This window comes from Carlito syrichta, unplaced genomic scaffold (assembly GCF_000164805.1).
Source record: "Carlito syrichta isolate Samal-C Ts95f unplaced genomic scaffold, Tarsius_syrichta-2.0.1 Scaffold309639, whole genome shotgun sequence".
Lineage (NCBI taxonomy): Eukaryota > Metazoa > Chordata > Mammalia > Primates > Tarsiidae > Carlito > Carlito syrichta.
In genome coordinates, this window is record NW_007253735.1 from 293,791 (window position 1) to 312,322 (window position 18,532).

The following is an 18,532-nucleotide window of genomic DNA, read 5'->3' on the forward strand; positions in this document are numbered from 1 at the left end:
GGGTTCGAGACCCACCTGGGCAACTTGGTGAGACCTCCTCTCTACAATAAATCAAAAAATGAGCCGGGCGTGGGAGCGCGCGCCTGTAGTTCCAGCTACTCGGAAGGCGGAGGCGGAAGGATCGCCGGAGCCCAGCAGGTCGAGGCTGCGGGGGCCGGGAGCGGCCACTGCACTCTTGTCTGGGCGACTGAGTGAGACTCCAACTCAAAAATAAATAAATTTAAAAAATAAAAAAATAAAAAATTATTATGAACTCATGGAGTTGTATATCTTTGATGTGATTTGATCAATTGCAGTAGTTACTTTTTTTCTATTCTCAAATTGTTTTATCTAAAGCCAGAGGTAGGCCCTTGAAATTGGCTACTGTATCCTTTTTGACATGATCCAAATAATCTATATCTTTCTATTTCCTTGACATGTCAAGGTATATCAGGCCCATCTTGTCAACCCTGCCCCATAATTTGAGTAATCTATTTCTCCAAAAACAAAACAAAACTGCATCAGTGGAGGTATTTAAAAACGAGAAGCAGTCATTATTTCTATGGCATCATTACTTCTAGGTTTTTCAGTGGCCCAAGCTTAGAATCTCTTTTTTTAAAGAGAAAAATAAGTCATGTGTTCACACTCATAAGTGTAAAAATACAGGGTTTTTTGGTTTAATTTTATATCTACTTTTTTAAAATGCTGTAAAACTGCTTTCCAAAGACATTAATGTAATTAATTATTTGTCTTATTATACAGTCTACCTATAATAATTTCAAAAAAAAGCAATGTAAATGTTGCAATGTGAATATTGAAAATAGCCAGATTATTCTTGTATATATTTTCAGAGTATAACATAATGTTTTGATACACTTATACATGGTGACATAGTAGCTATGGTGAAGCAAATTAACATATCTATTAACATACCCATCTTTTCTCATAGCTATCCTTTTGTTTGTATGTGGCAATAGCATCAAAATCTACTCTCCTCTTCTGAGTTAGGGTCTCACCCTGTTGCCCAGGCTGGAGTGCAGTGGCACAATCACAGCTCATTGCAGCCTTGACCTCCTTCCACCTCAGTCCCCTGAGTAGCTGGGACTACAGTCACACACCACCATGCCCAGCTAATTTTCTGATTTTTTGTAGAAGCGGGGTCTCACTATATTGCCTAGGCTAGTCTCAAACTCCTGGGCTCAGGCAATTCTCCTCACTTGGCCTCCCAAAGTGCTAGGATTACAGCATAAGTCACCATGCCCAGCCAAAATCTACTCTCATCAAATTTCCAATATACGTGGAAACAGTTTAAAACTTTTTGCAATTCTTTTTGTTTTTAGAACTCATTCATTAAGATTGCATGACCAAACACTGTGTTTTAAAGTTATTTGAATGAATTATTTCCTTCTTTCGTCATGTCATCAATTTGATACACAGTTAAGTTAATTTGTTTCAACTTGATTCAGCACTTAAGGGATTCATTTTTTCCATTTAAATTTTTTCTTTTCCTTTTTTCTTTTTTTTTTTTTTTTGAGTTGGAGTCTCACTCTGTCACCCAGACTGGAGTGCAGTGGCCACTCCCGGCCACCGCAGCCTCGACCTGCTGGGCTCTGGCGATCCTTCCGCCTCAGCCTTCCAAGTAGCCGGAACTACAGGTGCGCGCTAACATGCCCAGCTAATTTTTGATTTATTGTAGAGATGAGGTCTCGCCAAGTTGCCCAGGCGAGTCTCGAACCCGCGGGCTGAGGCAATCCACTCACCTCATTTTTTAACTTTATACAAAATAATTAAAACAATACATATACTAGGAGAGACAAAAAAACAACAACAGTATTATCTTTTGGAGGGTGGGCCCCTTGTAGTATAGGCTTCTCTTGCTAGGTGTTCTAGGAACCCATCAGCATCAGCATACCAGCTAGCCTTGTTGTGAGAGGCTGCATTGCTGAAGAAATGTCCTGAGTTGTGGCAGACAGGTGACTGATTATTCCACCATGACAATGCACCTGCCCACACCATGCTGAATGTGCAATTTTTGACCAAAACCGGAATGAACCCCATGTTCTACCCTTCTTATTCACCCGATCTTACCCTGAATGGCTTTTTTTGTTTCCCTGAATGAAAAAAGTCCTCAAAGGGAAATGTTTTCCCTATGTGGAAAAGGTGAAGTAAAAAACAGCAGAATCACTATAAAGCACCAAAATTGAAGAGTTGAAAAGCTGTTTTGAGCAGTGGAAAAAATATCTCAATAGGTATACTACATCAAACATAGCGTATTTTGAAGGTGACTGAAGCTTAAACATGTAAGAATAAATATGCAATTTTTAATAAATAAATTTCAGCTTTTTGGGGTCCCCTCTCATACTTAGGAGTTCTTTGTATTAGCTACATTTTTCTGGGATATAATTAGCAAATATTTTCCTCATATTGTCCTTTTGTCTTTGACTTTGTTTATGGTATTTTCTTAACATGCATAAGTCATTTCATATATATATATTTATGTAGCTAAATATATTAATCTTCAACTTACTTTTGAAATTTGAGCCCCATTTATGAGAATTTTCCCATTTCAAGATTAAAAAGGAATTCATCTATTTTTAATCCAGGTGTATGGTTTGAATTATTATGTTTAGATTCTGTATCTTTTGGAAAACTATTATTTAGTAGTATTTTATTTTAACATATTAGGCACATTTTTCTGCCCAGGGATATAATGGTGACAAGACTAACAACATCTAGTTTCTTTCAGAGCTAATGCTCCAGTGAGAGAAGACAGACCATAAAAATGATTTCAGATAATGGTAAATGCTATAAAGTAAATTTTTTAAAATGATGTGACAAAGAGGAACTGAAGAGATGCCACTCTAATAAGATGATATTTGAGCTGACTTCTGAACCACAAGAAGAGGCCAGCTATATCGAGCTCTGGGGCAGAACTGCCCAGGCCAAGGAAATACTTAGTACAAAGACACTTAAGTACTTACTATGAATCAGACGTAATACCAAAACACTTCACCTACCTTATCTCATTTGTTTCTTACAATTCTTTGAGATATGTATAGATAGTTATCCTATTCTGAGTACGAGGACACTGAGGTTGGGAGATGTTAGATCAGTGGCCTCCTCTCAGCCTCCAGTGTAGCATTAAGGACTCAGACTGCAACCGTGAATCCTTGGTTTTATCTCTCCAGGCTTTCATGAGAAGGACAAGAAGCCATATTGTCGAAAGGATTTCTTAGCCATGTTCTCACCCAAGTGTGGTGGCTGCAACCGCCCGGTATTGGAAAACTACCTTTCAGCCATGGACGCTGTCTGGCACCCAGAGTGCTTTGTGTGTGGGGTCTGTATGCTCATTTATCTTTTGGATTTGGGGAAAGTCAAGGGTTTTCCTCTCTGGAAGGAAGAGCTGCAACTAGAAAAAGGGTTCACACTCCTGGATGAGGAATGGATGAGGGCTTCCTAAGGGAGAAACGAGTCACAGCATCTGGCTGGACACGGTGGCTCTTGCCACTCTGGGAGGCTGAGACAGGATTGCTTGAACCCCGGAGTTTGAGATCAATCTGGCAACATAGTGAGACCTTGTCTCTACAAAAAATAAAAAAAAATGGCTGGTTGTAGTGATGCACACCTGTAGTCCCAGCTACTTAGGAGAATCACCTGAGCTAAGGAGGTCGAGGTTGCGGTGAGCCAGGATCATGTCATTGCACTCCAACCTGGGCAACAGAATGAGACCCCAACTCAAAAACAAAAACAAAATACAACATCCATTGTGGACATCTGCTTGTCTGTTTTGCAAGTGAGCAATCTAGCCTCCATTTGACAAGGACCCAAGCAAAATTCCTGTGACTGGCAGGTAGCTGGTAGGAATTCAAGGCTGAAAATTTAACTTTACTGACACTTTTCCTCTTGACATATGCATTCCTTTTCTCTGTCTTCTCTCTACCCCAGGACTGCTTCATCAGTTTTTCTACTGGCTCTTTCTTTGAACTGGATGGACGTCCGTTCTGTGAGCTCCATTACCATCACCGCCGAGGGACCCTCTGCCATGGATGTGGGCAACCTATCACTGGCCGCTGCATCAGTGCCATGGGGCACAAGTTCCATCCTGAGCATTTTGTGTGTGCTTTCTGCCTGACACAGTTGTCAAAAGGCATTTTCAGGGAGCAGAATGATAAGACCTATTGTCAACCCTGCTTCAATAAGCTCTTCCCACTGTAATCTCATCTGATCAACAATCTTTTCGGGTCTCCTATAAAATGTAAACCAACAGAGGAAAAAGTAAATTTGTTGTAATATGTCTGCTTAGTAGGCTTATAGAGAAAGTAAAGGTGATGAGAAAATAAGGGAACTTCTGGACTTTGCATGACTAGGCTTGTGATCTTATGTTTAAGACTTTAAATCTTATTATTTTTTAATCAGTCACATGGATTTAGATCTGGGTCCTGCTGTCTGCTCCCTCTACAGATGTGTTTTCTACATGCACAATTCATTCCACCATTGGGTTTCTCCATTTTCACCGCTACCGATAGCCCTACTCAGATCCTCTCTTATTTGGATCTCATAATTGCATCTTTTCAAGCTTCCTCATTTCTCTGTGGCTCACTGTCTTACAATCACTCCTAAGCTCTTTGCAACTTCTTGCAGTGTATTTTTCTTTTTCAAGAGGAAGTAGATTTTAACTGGACCACTTTGAGTACTGACACCACTGATAAATAAAATGGCTTGCAGTTTTAATGACTTATTTGTCATATATGTTTTGGAAGATAAACTTTCGCTTCCCATGCTATATACTAGGCACTATGTGCAATTAAATTTGTATCATACAATAGGTGATTTTAAAATTTTAACCAGAAGAAATTAAAAGGAGAAACCCCTATTCACAAACCTTTCTCTTTAGTTTGGTTCCATAACCATTTTATTTTACTTTTTGGACTTAGGTAACTGAATTATCATAAAAGATGGTAAATCTTCTTAAAACTGTTTCAGTCTCTTTATTTACCTAAGGAGAAATTCTGGGTCTCCGTTAGGCACCTTACACATTCATTTTCTTTAAATTCTTAAGTTGTTTTTATCTTGTATAGTCTTGTCTGAAACAAATTTATTTCTAAAATAAAAATGAAATGTATATCTTCTTCAAGTTCACGTTTGCCTGATGAAGACAAATGGAATAACTGTTCTTAGAGCCTTTCTGAAGAAAGATATAAGAACATGTATTCTTATATATAAGAACATGTGATCTTTTTCTAGTTTGGATCAGGAAAGTTAAACCCCAAATAAAAGTTCCTTTTATTGTATAAGTTTATGTATAGAAAAGCTTGCCAGGCTATTCAAGAATCTGACTTTATGTCCTCTCTATTTGTTTATAAAAGTAAGTTCACGGGCAACCCCCTTGGGTCCCCTCCCACCATGGGAGTTTTTCTGTCTTCTCAGTAAATCCTGCAAAAAAAAAAGTAAGTTCACAAGGAGTCATTCTTCTGCAAAATAGATATTTGGCAAGATCTGTACTATATCCTTCTTACCATGGTCTTCAGAATAATTATATGATTACGTGTTACAACAAAAACCAGAGTTTAAGAATCCTTGATGATAAGTTACTAAGGAAAACTCCTTCACACCTCCTTCATTGAAGATATTTTTAAAAATAGGCCCAAATTTGATGTCTTTAGATTGGTATGAGAATTCTTGCCAAGCTTTATTATATCTATCTTCTCTGTTGGAATGGATAATAAAGAGGTTTTGAGAGTCATACAGAAGTGTTAACAGTTAATTCTATAAAATAGGAACATCAAATGCATGTAAGCTATGTGGGAGTCCACACAGACCATCTGGCCTCTCTATCCTGTTGGCTGGCTGAGAGTGCCAGACGATGCAGAGTACACATTCAGTTTCTAAACATCCTCTTTACGGTGCCTTCCCTTGATGATATCATATGCAGGTGTTAGCATGGCAATGCTCTGGTTGCCTTGGCAATTTGACAAAGTAAACTTGAGGTTTTAGCTTGTAAGAAGGAATGTTCAGGTGCTAAAACTTTTTTTAAAAGGACTGACTATTCTGAAATTTTAGTAAAATCTAAATATTTTTAAATGTCAGAGAAAAGCCAGAGTTCACTAAGGTGTAATTAAGAAGCTTCCTAGCAAAGAGAAAGTAGCAAAAAGAAAGGGAAAAAAATGTAAAGACATTTTCTTCCCACACTGAATTTAAGTGGTTATCTTTGCTCAAAAAGAGATACAGTTCAGGACCAGTACTTTAGCAACCAGGAAGCTACTCACAAGTAAAAAGTTCTCTTAAAAAAAAATCCAGAAATACGATTACACAAACTGATCACCACCTATTTATTCTTGGTTCTAAGTAACATCTAGGGTGTTTAAAAAATGAAACCCACCCTCAGAGGACAGAGGTTTTCCACCAGTGAGTATATATGTCTGAAAAGGAATATTTCCTAGACTTAGAACTCTATTCTCAAGGAGAAGTCCCTCTATTAGTTTGGCGAGTTATTTCTTGGAATATATAGAGAGAGCCCTCCAAGGTGATACTTTGATAAAGACAACAAATGTTTTTCCATACAAGTTCTTTCATGTGGTTGTAGCATTGTTGTCAGTCACAAGCTTCCATTTTCATAACCAGTAGGGGGAGAAAAAGTAAGATTTGTCCTAATTGTATTATCTTAGGTCACATGTCCACCAGTAATTTTTGCTGGGGGAATAGATTGTGCAGCTTGGCTTAGACCAAATGGAACCATTTCCAGAGTTACAGGTAGGACTAAGTTTCCTGAAAACATGAGGGCTCTGTGGAGATGTGAATACTTAAAAATCTGAATATTGGTAAGAAAGAGAAAGGGGGTAATGAATTTTGAGTTCATATGCTTAAAATGAAAAATATTCAAAAGATTCTGAATTTCTAGGTAATGTAGAGAGTACCCCCACCTGGGCAACTAGGCAAGACCGCATCTCTACAATAAATAAAAAAAAATCAGCCGGGCGTAGTAGCATGGGCCTGTAATTCCAGCTACTTGGAAGGCTGAGGCGGAAGGATCACTGGAGCCCAGCAGGTCGAGGCTGCAGTGGCCAGGAGCGGCCACTGCACTCTAGTCTGGGCAACAGAGTGAGACTCCAACTCAAAAAGAAAGAAAGAAAGAAAGAAAGTAAGCATTGCCAGTACCCTGAGGGAACATGTCTGAGAACTTTACAGAATCTGAAAGCAGAGGCAAGCCAGGAATTCTGTGTCCTAAGGAACACACAGCAGACACACAGGTCTTCCCTAGGCCCCCAGGCGCAGCACTAAGCAGCATCAAACAGAAAAAAGATCTTCCAGATCTTTAGAAGTGTTGTAGGCGTAAGCAGGTCCTTAGTGAGGGCAGTTGCATCAGCTACTGAAATATGAGACTGAAAAAGCAACTGCCTACCTCTAAAATATTGTTGAGGTATTGTAGGAGTCATTATCACTGCAGCACATGGGAAAACCAAAACTCAAAGGGAAAAATGGAAGTCTACTGGGATCCATGGGATGAAAAAGAAAAAAGTTCCAGATAAGAGCTGGTGCTTGGATTGTACTTATTGCAAATTTATCACTTTGCCACAAGGCAGCAGTGTCTCAAATTTATTCCACAATGAAGGAGACAGTGTATGTAGGCAGTTCCTTCACTTCATATATGATAAATGTTAGTGCCTAAATTAGTTTTCTGTGGGGATATGTCTCCTTACTGAGTTTAGGTTCACACACCATGGATTCTGCACAACTGCAGTGACTTCATAGCATCCTGGTGAGAGCAATCCATCTTCTCTTCTTATTCTGGTTACCATTAAATCTCAACAAATACTCTATTGTGGAAATAACATTTTTTTGCCTGGGATAATTACCCCAACTCCAGAGATAGATCAGATCACAGGTGCTGATAGAAAAACTCCTATAGCTGAGAACAAACAGACCAAGAACTCAAAGAAGACTTTGCTTCCTTTAAACTTTAACTCCGAGGAGAATTCGATTTTGGATTTTAATGTCTTTGAACTTTGATAGGCTATGTGGAATAATATGACTGGACATAATTGGAGACGGGATGCAAGATGGAATGACAGTAAATTTCTCAACATTTCTCCCACTGGTCTAGTTTTTCCACAGGGAACTGCATCACCAATTCTTGGTCCAGTAGGGTATTTTGTTCTTCTGAACTAAGGATGATTAAATCAGGGGTAGACATGTAACCCTAGCAAAACCAATTGTATTCTATCCTAAGACCTTTGATAGATTTATTGGGAAAGAGCATTCTTATTTGTTGAGCTTCTAGCTGTGGGGATAATAAAAACTCACTGCTGCTGATAAATTTTCTTTTTTTTTTTTTGAGTTGGAGTCTCACTCCGTCGCCCAGACTGGAGTGCAGTGGCCGCTCCCAGCCACCGCAGCCTCGACCTGCTGGGCTCCGGCGATCTTTCTGCCTCAGCCTTCCAAGTAGCTGGAACTACAGGTGCGCACTACCACGCCTGGCTAATTTTTTGTTTTATTGTAAAAATGAGGTCTCGCCGAGTTGCCCAGGCGGGTCTCAAACCCGCGGGCTCAGGCAATCCACTCACCTCAGCCTCCCAAAGGCGCGGGATTACAGGCTGAGCCACCGAGCCCGGCTCAATAAATATTTTTAATATCACTTAGGAGGAGCTCACCTGAATAAGAAGCTAACACAGAAAACTGAGTAATGGAGTGGTTGTGTCTTCTTTGTTTGAGCCTGTCAATTCTGCTATATCAGCACCTAAAGCACAGACTGGGAAATTATGTGAGCAAATAAATTCTCCTTTTTGTTGATTTGGGATTTTGTCACTGATTAATTGTGTAAGTAGAACAGAAATATTCTTTTATCAGTTTAAAATGTAGTGAAAGAATGAATAATTAAACGAGCAAATAGATTCTGTTGGCACAAAATGTACACTGCATGTTGTCATGAAAAACTAAGATACAAAAATAGTATTTGATCACTTTTCAATGCTTTTTACACCAGAGCACAGTGAAACTTTTTGTATTTTAAAGTTTTGACATCCTTATATATACCTTGTATATTTAGAGTACAAACTTCCTGTTCCTGTCCAATTTTCTAGTAAAATTGAAGAATGTGTGTCTCTATTACAAAGGGGGAAAAAAGGAGGGGGATGGTGCTGGCATCCATTAAGACTTAAAAGTGTTTTGGAAGTCATGTTATTTATGCTACTTTGTCTAATTCTCATCCCTAGAAAACTATTAAATATTTACTATTTCTACAGTGCTGTGTGTTTATAGTGAAAAATCGTTTTAAAAATATTTTATCCCACTTGAAAATGAAAAAAAAAGAAAAATTAGATGATTACAAATGAAAGAGACTTACATTAATCCGGTGTCTTAGTTGCTTAGCTGCCATAACAAGATACTCTAAACTAGGTGTCTTAAATAACAGAAATTTACTTTATCACAGATCTGAAGGCTAGAAGTAAGTCCATGTCAAGGTCTGGCAAAGTCAGTTTCTGGTGAGGGCTCTCTTCTTGGATTGCAGACAACTGCCTTCTTGCTATATCCTCACTTGGCAGAAAGAAAGGAAGAGAGAAAGAGAGAGAGCTGTGGTATATTTTCTTATACGGTCATTAGTCTTATCAGATCTTATGATCTCATTTCATCTTCATTATTTCCTTGCTCCAAATACAGTCACATTGGCGGTTAGGGATTCATTATATTTTTGAGGGACACATATATTCAACCCATACCACCCTGAAATTTGGTACTGAAAGAAAATTAGGTTTACAAGTTGAGGAAGAGAGAGAAGACATTTACAGCAACTATGAGAGGAGATCTTAGAGATACTTTTCAGTGATTTGGAGGTTGAGGGTGATGGTTTTCATTATGTTCAATGACATTTGGAAAATATGACTTTCCCCTTCTATGTACTCTTGCATTTTCAGGGATGAGTTAAGAATTATCGAAGGCTTAACAATAAAATGAAGAGCCTAGAGGGGGATTTCCCTAAGAAAATCTGAAAATTGTGAAAAAGAGGAAAAGTAGGAGAGGAGAAAGTTACAGGATACCTGAGAACTTGGGAGTTTGGCAAGGTGAAATTTCCAGAGCTTTCAGTAAAAGAAGCAACATGGGAAACTAGAAGGGTGACATATAACACATTCTCTGAAAGGAAAAGAAAGACAGGGGAGGTGCAGAGGTTGTCACTCGCTTCCCTTACACAAACAACCTGGTGAAGCTATCATTTATCCTGGATTGTCTCTCAGTTTGGGTTTTCCTAGAAGTGGACTCTGAGACTAGGACTTGTGTACAATAATCTATTTAGGAGGTGATTCTGGATGTTCAAGTAGGAGAGCAGGAAGTGAGATAGAAAGGGGAAGGAGGCCGATTCAGTGTGCATTAATGAGGAGGCTACCGCAGTGGGAAGTTGGAGCGCAATACTTTTGAGGACCTCTGAAGTTTTCTAGAGAGCACAAGGGGTGTCAATCAAATCTCCCACCCCACCTCTACCTTCTCTATTCTTCCCTGCACTCACGCCATATGTGCTTCTGGGTCAAAGAAAACCTTCCTTCTAAATCACAAGGACATTCAGTAGAAAGCAGCCGTGTGCACCTATCAGGCATTGCCAACAGATAAGGATGGGGAACTGACTGCATCTGTTAGGGAAAGTTTTGGAGGGATAAGCTTAAAAAAAAAATCAGGGCCCGGCTTGGTGACTCAGACTTGGTAATCCCAGCACTTTGGGAGGCCGAGGTGAAGGGATTGCCTGAGCTCATGGGTTCGAGAACAGCCCGGGCAATTTGACGAGACCTCATCTCTACAATAAATCCCAAAATTAGCCGGGCATGGTAGCGCCCACCTGCAGTTCCGGCTACTTGGAAGGCTGAGGCAGAAGGACCGCCAGAGCCCAGCAGGTCGACGCCGGGACGACTGTCAGCATGTAACTGCATTCCAACTCAAAAAAAATTTTTTTTCAGAGTAAATCGTTGGTAATCACAATGCTTTGTGTGGTAATCCATTCATTTACAAAGCTTCTTAATATTCCTAGATCTAGGGTAGTGATGGTGAAGGGGACTGAGAAAGGGAGAGAGTGGGCTAAAATGACTATTTCCATTTACCTACAGAAAAAGTCATTGATTACATGGCTAGGCCAAGGTAACTCAGTTTAGTGATAAAACTAGAACAAGAACTGAAGTTTGCTAATTCTTGAACTGGAGTGCTTTTCCTTAGGCTCTGTATCAACAGTGTAAAACACCTCTAGGAATTATAGTCCATGAGGTAGATTTCAAGGGCCAATAAGGTAATATGGCATCAAAGTGATCCATTATTCAAGGCTAGACTGTTTAGGGCATAATGGCAAAAACAGTAGCCTTGAATCAGAAAATCCAAAGTTTAAATGTTGATTCTACCACTTACAAACTACGCAAACCTTGGTAAGCTATTTATCTTCTTCAAACTTCAGTTTCATAATATGCTAAACATGGGTAATAATACTTCCCACATGGATTTGCTGTGAGGATTAACTGAGATAATAAGTGAGAAAGGGCTTTGTAAACTGCAAAGTGCCACACATAAAAGGCATTAACAAAAGGGTCCAAAAGATATGTGAAGAAGTCAACACAGCATCAATTTCCAGCATTTCCATGGAGACTATGAAACCGTAGCAGGCTTTTGGTCGTTTTTGAATGATTTTAGAAATCTTTTTTAAGGCTCAGGATGAAAGCTGATGGAATTGAAAATGCTGGGAGATTAAGAGTAGAGCTTGAGTTTGAGCTCATAATCTTCCTTTGCAGCAACGTATTGACAAAGTAATGCTCAAGAGTGAATCATTGCCATGGCAAAAAAAAAAAAAGAAAAAGAAAAAGAAAAAATCCATCCAGTTAGTCCTTTCCCATATATAGAAAATAGCTAATCCAGGTCAAGGAAGGATAGCCATGAGAAAAGAGTTCAGGAATCTTCTGATGCCAAGATTTTCTACTGCCTGTCATTGGTCTAATTATAATCCAAGGGAAATTCCCAGGAAAATCTTTTGTCACCACTCTAACTTAACAGAATTTAGCTTGGCAAAGACACAATTTCCTACACCCTCCGATCACCAGCAAGGTCATGTCACTCTTTCAGCCACCAATGAGTAAATTGTGTTTTTTTGGTTGCAGCTGAAAGGTGGGGGAGACGTTACACTGTGGGTCTTGACTTCAGGTTTGTGTTTCCATCTCAGCTCCATTACTTATTGGTTCTGTCACCTCATAAATCAGTCATTGATTCATTCACTCCCATAAAAGAAAGTTGAGTTAGAAGGTTAGCTCTAAGGATGCTTGGAGTTGAGAAGTGATTTCTTTTTTTAATGCGACTGGAAAGAGATCGCAGGGATGGAGATATTGGAGATTTAAGAGATTTGAGATGAAGTAATTAAACCAAGTTCTAAAGGAGACAGATGAAATGGAGGCAGGACCCCAGAGGAGAGTGTTATTTTTAGGAACATCTATATGTGTACATATGCAAATATCCTGTGAGATACCTGATAGATGCTGGTTTCTTTTTAAAAGTGGGATTGAGATATATTTCAAGGCAATGGTTTAAACTGTTCCTCTTTATTTTTCACTAACAAATAGGCCTGAGGATTTATCAACCTACAAATTAGTAAATTTCTGTTTTTGTTCCTAACAAGAAACATAAACTGCCATATCTGGTGGCCTGAAAGTTAGTTTGTGAGTTAAGGACAAATACATTTCCCTGAAGTGGGCTCCTCAGCTGACATCTCTGGGCCTAGCCCAATTGGCCAAATAAAGAATCAAATGGGATTTGAATAATTCAGTAGGTTCTTATTGTCTACAGTCATTGTTCTCGGTTCCAGAAAAAAAGCCTAAGACAAGTAAGGTATAATCTCTTCCCTCAAAGAATTTACAGCCTAGGAAGAATCCCACATTCAGTCCCTAGTATGAGCATGTCCAGACAGGATAATTTCTGGTCAGGGTAGGAACATTGGGGTAGGAGAAGCCAAAGTATTAGGTTCTGGGAAAGTAAACAAAATGTGACATAACATAAAGAACTACATAATACTAGGCAATTTTTAAAGTGTTATAGATAGAAGGGCACACATACTTGTTTATAACTTCAGAAAGAAAAAAAAAACTTTACAGTGGCAATGGCTTTAATTTGAACCTACAAATTAAACAAATGGGAGATAAAGAGATAAAGCTAGGGCACTTCAGCCCAAGGGAACAGCATCAAGTAAGGCAAAGGGAAAGGTGTGCATGGCCTGGTAGGCAGTAGAAGGGACTAGTTCACCAAAGATCTACTGGTCCCAAGCACTATTGCATGAGCCCCTTGGGGTCTGTATGGATAGAAAGTAGGATGCTTGGTGGTTATGAAAATAAATAAAAGCCGGAAAGATGGTTTTGGGGTTAGAGGGCTTTGAATGTCAGTCTGGGGAAGCTGGACACTATCTTCTAGGCAACACATAGTCATCAACGGTTTTGAACGCAGTGGATGGAGGGGGAAATGGGAAGCAGTGAGAGGTATGACCACGCATGAGCTGAGGTTCCAAGCTTTCTGTGCATGCTCTATTATTCCACTGGACTTTGCTTATAAAACACGACTTCAAAAATAATACTTTTAAGAATTTGAAGTTGGTAACCACAGGGTATAAGACTCCAACTGTGTGACCTTTCTGAGCATGGGTGTCTTGTGTGATGGTACCGTTTCGCACATCTGTGAAGTGTTGTTTTAGCTAGACAAAAGTAATAAGTTTTGAGATCTATAGCACAGGAGGGTGACTATAGACAATAATAACTATTGCATATGTCAAAATAACTGAGAGTAAATTTCAAATATCTTGCCACAAAAAAGATGTCAAGTTGGTGAGGTGATAGAAATATTAGCTTGATTTAATCACTTCCATTATATACATATATTAAAATATCCCATTATACTCCATAAATGTAATATAAACATTATGACGTGTCAATTAAAATAATCTACATTAACAAAAGGAGAAAAGAATATTGTTTCAATGGAATGAGAAATAGTTGAAGTTGTAACATAGTGGATTGAGGAGAGAATAGAAGATGAGGTGGGCCACTTTGGAACATTCTGGAGGATACTGGTATAGCACAAAGGTACATTAGAGTAGGGAAAAGATTTTGAGAATTTTGGAGGAAGGCATGGGTTTTTTAAGACGGTTGTGGATGAATGGTTAGGAGTGAGTAAGGGAGGGTGGGATCGACAGAGAGTAATTGCTATAGTAAGGTCTCACAAAGTAAGTAGAGATAGGATCCATGGTCTAGATGGAGGGGAAGACCTACAAAGGAAGAGAGGAAAGTTCTGAGATAGGAAGACAGAGGAAGACAGGATGGATTTAGATGGAGAGACTGAAGTGAAACTGATATTAGATGGCCCTGCTCTTGGTCAAAGAGATAAAGGAATGCCCATCTGCAGAGAGTGCATTTACTTGAGTGAAGCTGAGGAGTCCACACGTACTCAGAAAATTCTGAATAAACTGATGAATAAAAATGCCTCGGGAGTCTTAGACCCATGGGTTTCAATTATGCCACTAATCAGTTGTACAGCTTTAGGCAGATTGCTTCACCACTATAAATATTGCTTTAGTCCTTGATAAAATTTGATATTTCAAATAGCAATCGTGCAGTGCTTGGTATTCTAAGTAAAAGCAGACTTCATTTTATTGTTTTTTAAAGATATTGGTTTTTCCAGACTGGAGTGCAGTGGCATGATCGCAACTCACTGCAGAAAAAAAAAAAAAGATTTTTTTTTTCAAATTGAAGATTTGTGGCAACCCTGTGTAAAGCAAGTCTACTGGCACCATTTTTCCAACAGCATGTGCTCACTTTGTGTCTTTGTGTCACACTTTATAATTTTTGCAATATTTTGCATTATCATTATATACATTACAGTGATCAGTGATCTTTGTTCTGGGGAGCCAAAACTGCGCCCACATAAGATAGCAAACTTAATGGATCGATGATGTGTATATTCTGACTGCTCCACTGACGGGTCATTCCTGTAACTTTCTCCCTCTCCTCAGGCCTCCCTAATCTCTAAGACACAACAGTATTGAAACAAGGACAATTAATAATTTTACCATGACTTCTTAGTGTTCAAGAAAAAGGAAGAGATGCACACCCCTCACATTTTTTTTTTTTTTTTTGAGTTGGAGTCTCACTCTGTCACCCAGACTGGACCGCAGCCTTGACCTGCTGGGCTCCGGCGATCCTTCCACCTCAACCATCCAAGTAGCTGGAACTACAGGCGCACGGTGCCACGCCCGGCTCATTTTGATTTACTGTAGAGATGAGGTCTTGCCAAGTATCCCAGGCGGGTCTCGAACCCATGGGCTCAGGCAATCCACTCACCTCAGCCTCCCAAAGGTGCAGGATTACAGGCTGAGCCACCAAGCCCAGCCACATCTCTCACTTTAAATCAAAAGCTAGAAATGATTACTCTGAATGAGGAAGGTGTGTCAAAAGCTGAGCTAGGCCAACGTGGAGGCCTTGTGCCAGTTAGCTGAGTTGGGAAAGCAAATAAAAAGTTCTTGAAGGAAATTAAAAGTGCTATTCCAGTGAACACATGGATAATAAGAAAGTGCAATACATACTTCTGATGTGGAGAAAGTTGTAGTGGTCTTGAAGGAAGATAAAATTACCCACATTGCCTTAAACCAAATCCTAACCCAGAGCAAGTCCTTAACTCTCTTAAATTAGGTGAAGGCTTTGAAAAGTGAGGAAGCTGCAGAAGAAAAGCTGGATGCTAGCAGAGGCTGGTTCATGAAGTTAAAGGAGAGAAGTTATCTCCATAACATAAAAGTTTAAGGTGAAGCAAGTTATCCAAAAGATCTAGCTAAGATCATTGATGAAAGTGACTACACTAAGCAGATTTGTAGTGTAGACAAGACAGCCTTATATGGTAAGAAGATGCCATCTAGGACTTTCATAGTTAGAAGAAAAATCAGTGCCTGGCTTCAAAGTTGCAAAACACAAACTGACTATTTTTGGGGACTAACAAAACTGATGACTCTAAGTTGAAGTCAATGCCCATTTACTATTCTGTAGGTTCTAGGGTCTTCATGAATTATGCTAAATCTACTCTGCTTGTGCTCTATAAATGGGACAACAAAACCGGGATCACAGCATAGTTTACTGATTATTTTAAGCCTATACTGAAGTCTATTACTCAGAAGAAAAGATCCCTTTCAAAATATTACTGTTCTTTGACAATGTACCTGGCCACACAAGAACTGTGAAGGCGATATACAAAGAGCTTAATGTTTTCATGTCTGCTAACACAACATCCATTCTGCAGCCCATGAATCAAAGAGTAATTTCAACTTTCAAGTCTTACTAGTTAAGAATTTTATTTTTTAAGACTGTAGTTGCAGTGGGCAGTGATTTCTCTGATGAATTTGGGGCAAAATAAATGGAAAAATCTCTGGAAGATTTTCTAGATCTTCCAGATGCCATTAAGAACATTCATAATTCATGGGAAGAGGCCAAAAACATCAACACGAACAGAAGTTGATTCCAACCCTCATGGATGACTTTGAGGGGTTCAAGATTTCAGTGGAGGAAGTAACAGCAGATGTGGTGGAAGCAGCAAGAGAAATAGAACTGGAAGTGGAGCCTAAAGATGTGACTGAATTGCTGCAATCTCATGATCACACTTGAACGGATGAGGAGTTGCTTCTTATGAATGCGAAACGAAAACGTGGGTTTTTGAGATTGAGTCTACTCCTGGTGAAGATGTTGTGAACCTTGCTGAAATGAAACAAAAGATTTAGAATATTCCATAAACTTAGTTAATAAATCAGCGGCAGGGTTTGAGAGGACTAGCAGCAGTTTGGAAGAAGTTTTACTGTGGGTAAAATGCAATCAAACAGCATCACATACTACAGATAAATCTTCCACGAATGAAAGTCAATCGATGCAGCAAACTTTGTTGTCGTCTTATTTTAAGAAGTTGCACAGCCGCTCCCAACCTTTAGCAAGCACCAACCTGATCATTCAGCAGCCATCAATATTGAGGCAAGACCCTTGATCAGGAAAAAATAAGTAAAAATTATGACTTGCTGAAGGCTCAGATGATAAAGTATTTTAGCAATAAAGTATTTTAAATTAAGGTATGTACTCTTTTTAAGACATAATGCCATTGCACACTTACTAGACTACAGTATAGTGTAAACATAACTCTGTTTTGTTTTGCTAATTTCTTATTTCTTACTTTTATTTTAAAATTGTGAGGTACAGTTCAGGGTTAGGTATACAAATATTCACTGTGCAGGTACTCTTGTTTATGAGGTGTGCTCCCTCTCCCCCAGGCAGGTTTTGACTACTAGTAATCCCACGTCCCTGCCCCCACCCTCAGTTTCTCTCTACTGTCAATCATTTTAGAGTTTATATTCCTGAGTGATCTTTCACAGAAACAAAGATTTGAGTATCACATGTTCTCACTCATAAGTGGACTTGAACAACTACGGTAAAACATAACTTTTACATGCACTAGGAACCCCCCCCCAAAAAAAAGTAAATTGTGTGACTTACTTTATTGTGATATTGGCTTATTGAGGTGGACTGGAACTGAACCTCCTTTATCCCCAAGGTGTGTCTGGACTTCAAATTGATTAATTTTAATTCTCTACAAAAAGAGAGAAATAGAAACTAAGTGACTTGCCCGAGCCCTCATGACCACATCAGATGTTAGCACCCCACCGTATTCCAGAGGTAACAATTGTAGACATAGAGCCAAAAGCATGGATTCAGATTCCAGGCACTAGGAAGGAGACCTGGAATCTTTTGGTTCTAGGCCTACAATTGTTACCTCTGGGATATGGTGGGGTGCTAACATCTGATGTGGTCATGAAATAAACTTTTAAGAAACACTGGTAGCTTCTTAATTTTTTTTTTTTTTTTAATTCCAAAGCATTTTTCCTCTATAAACTTACTGGTCAGTGCTACAAAGACAAATCGTCAATACCACTGGAAACAGCTCATCACATGAAAAGCTTAAAGTAGCCTGAAGGTGGCAGCATTAACTCAAATATGGATGGACAGACCCCGGTATCTGGCCTTAAACTCATCCAGAAGTCAGAATTTGCCTTTTTCTGTCCTTTATTTTTTCTAAAACTTCAAGGTGCAACTATTTGGAGACAAAGAGTCAATCACATTGATCTTATGAGAAGACCAAACAGTGAAGCAGCCAGAGAAGTCAAATGGGAAGTATGTCCCAGGACTTAAGGGCCTTTGGGAAAGAAAAATAAAGGATACATTCAATGCCATAAGAAATTAATAGGCCGGGCTCGGTGGCTCTGCCTGTAATCCCATGCCTTTGGGAGGCTGAGGTGAGTGGATTGCCTGAGCCCGCGGGTTCGAGACCCGCCTGGGCAGCGAGACCTCATCTCTACAATAAATCAAAAAATCAGCCGGGGCGTGGTAGCGCATGCCTGTAATTCCGGCTACTTGGAAGGCTGAGGCGGAAGGATTGCCGGAGCCCAGCAAGCGAGGCTGTGGTGGCCGGGAGCGGCCACTGCACTCCTCTGGGCGACAGAGTGAGACTCCAAATCAAAAAAAAAAAAAAAAAAAAA

At 39.4% G+C, this 18,532-nt stretch overlaps 1 protein-coding gene across 1 annotated transcript in view; it reads left to right on the forward strand.

Annotated features, from left to right (window-relative positions):
• LPXN (leupaxin) overlaps window positions 1-4,711 on the forward strand; it is a 41,327-nt gene extending 36,616 nt beyond the window's left edge. Inside the window, exons 8-9 of the mRNA XM_008067472.2 lie at window positions 3,168-3,316; window positions 3,925-4,711. Coding sequence (XP_008065663.1) covers window positions 3,168-3,316; window positions 3,925-4,194 — 419 coding nt within the window. The 3' untranslated portion in view covers window positions 4,195-4,711. The remainder of the gene's footprint in view (window positions 1-3,167; window positions 3,317-3,924) is intronic.
• The last annotated feature ends 13,821 nt before the right edge of the window (window positions 4,712-18,532 follow it).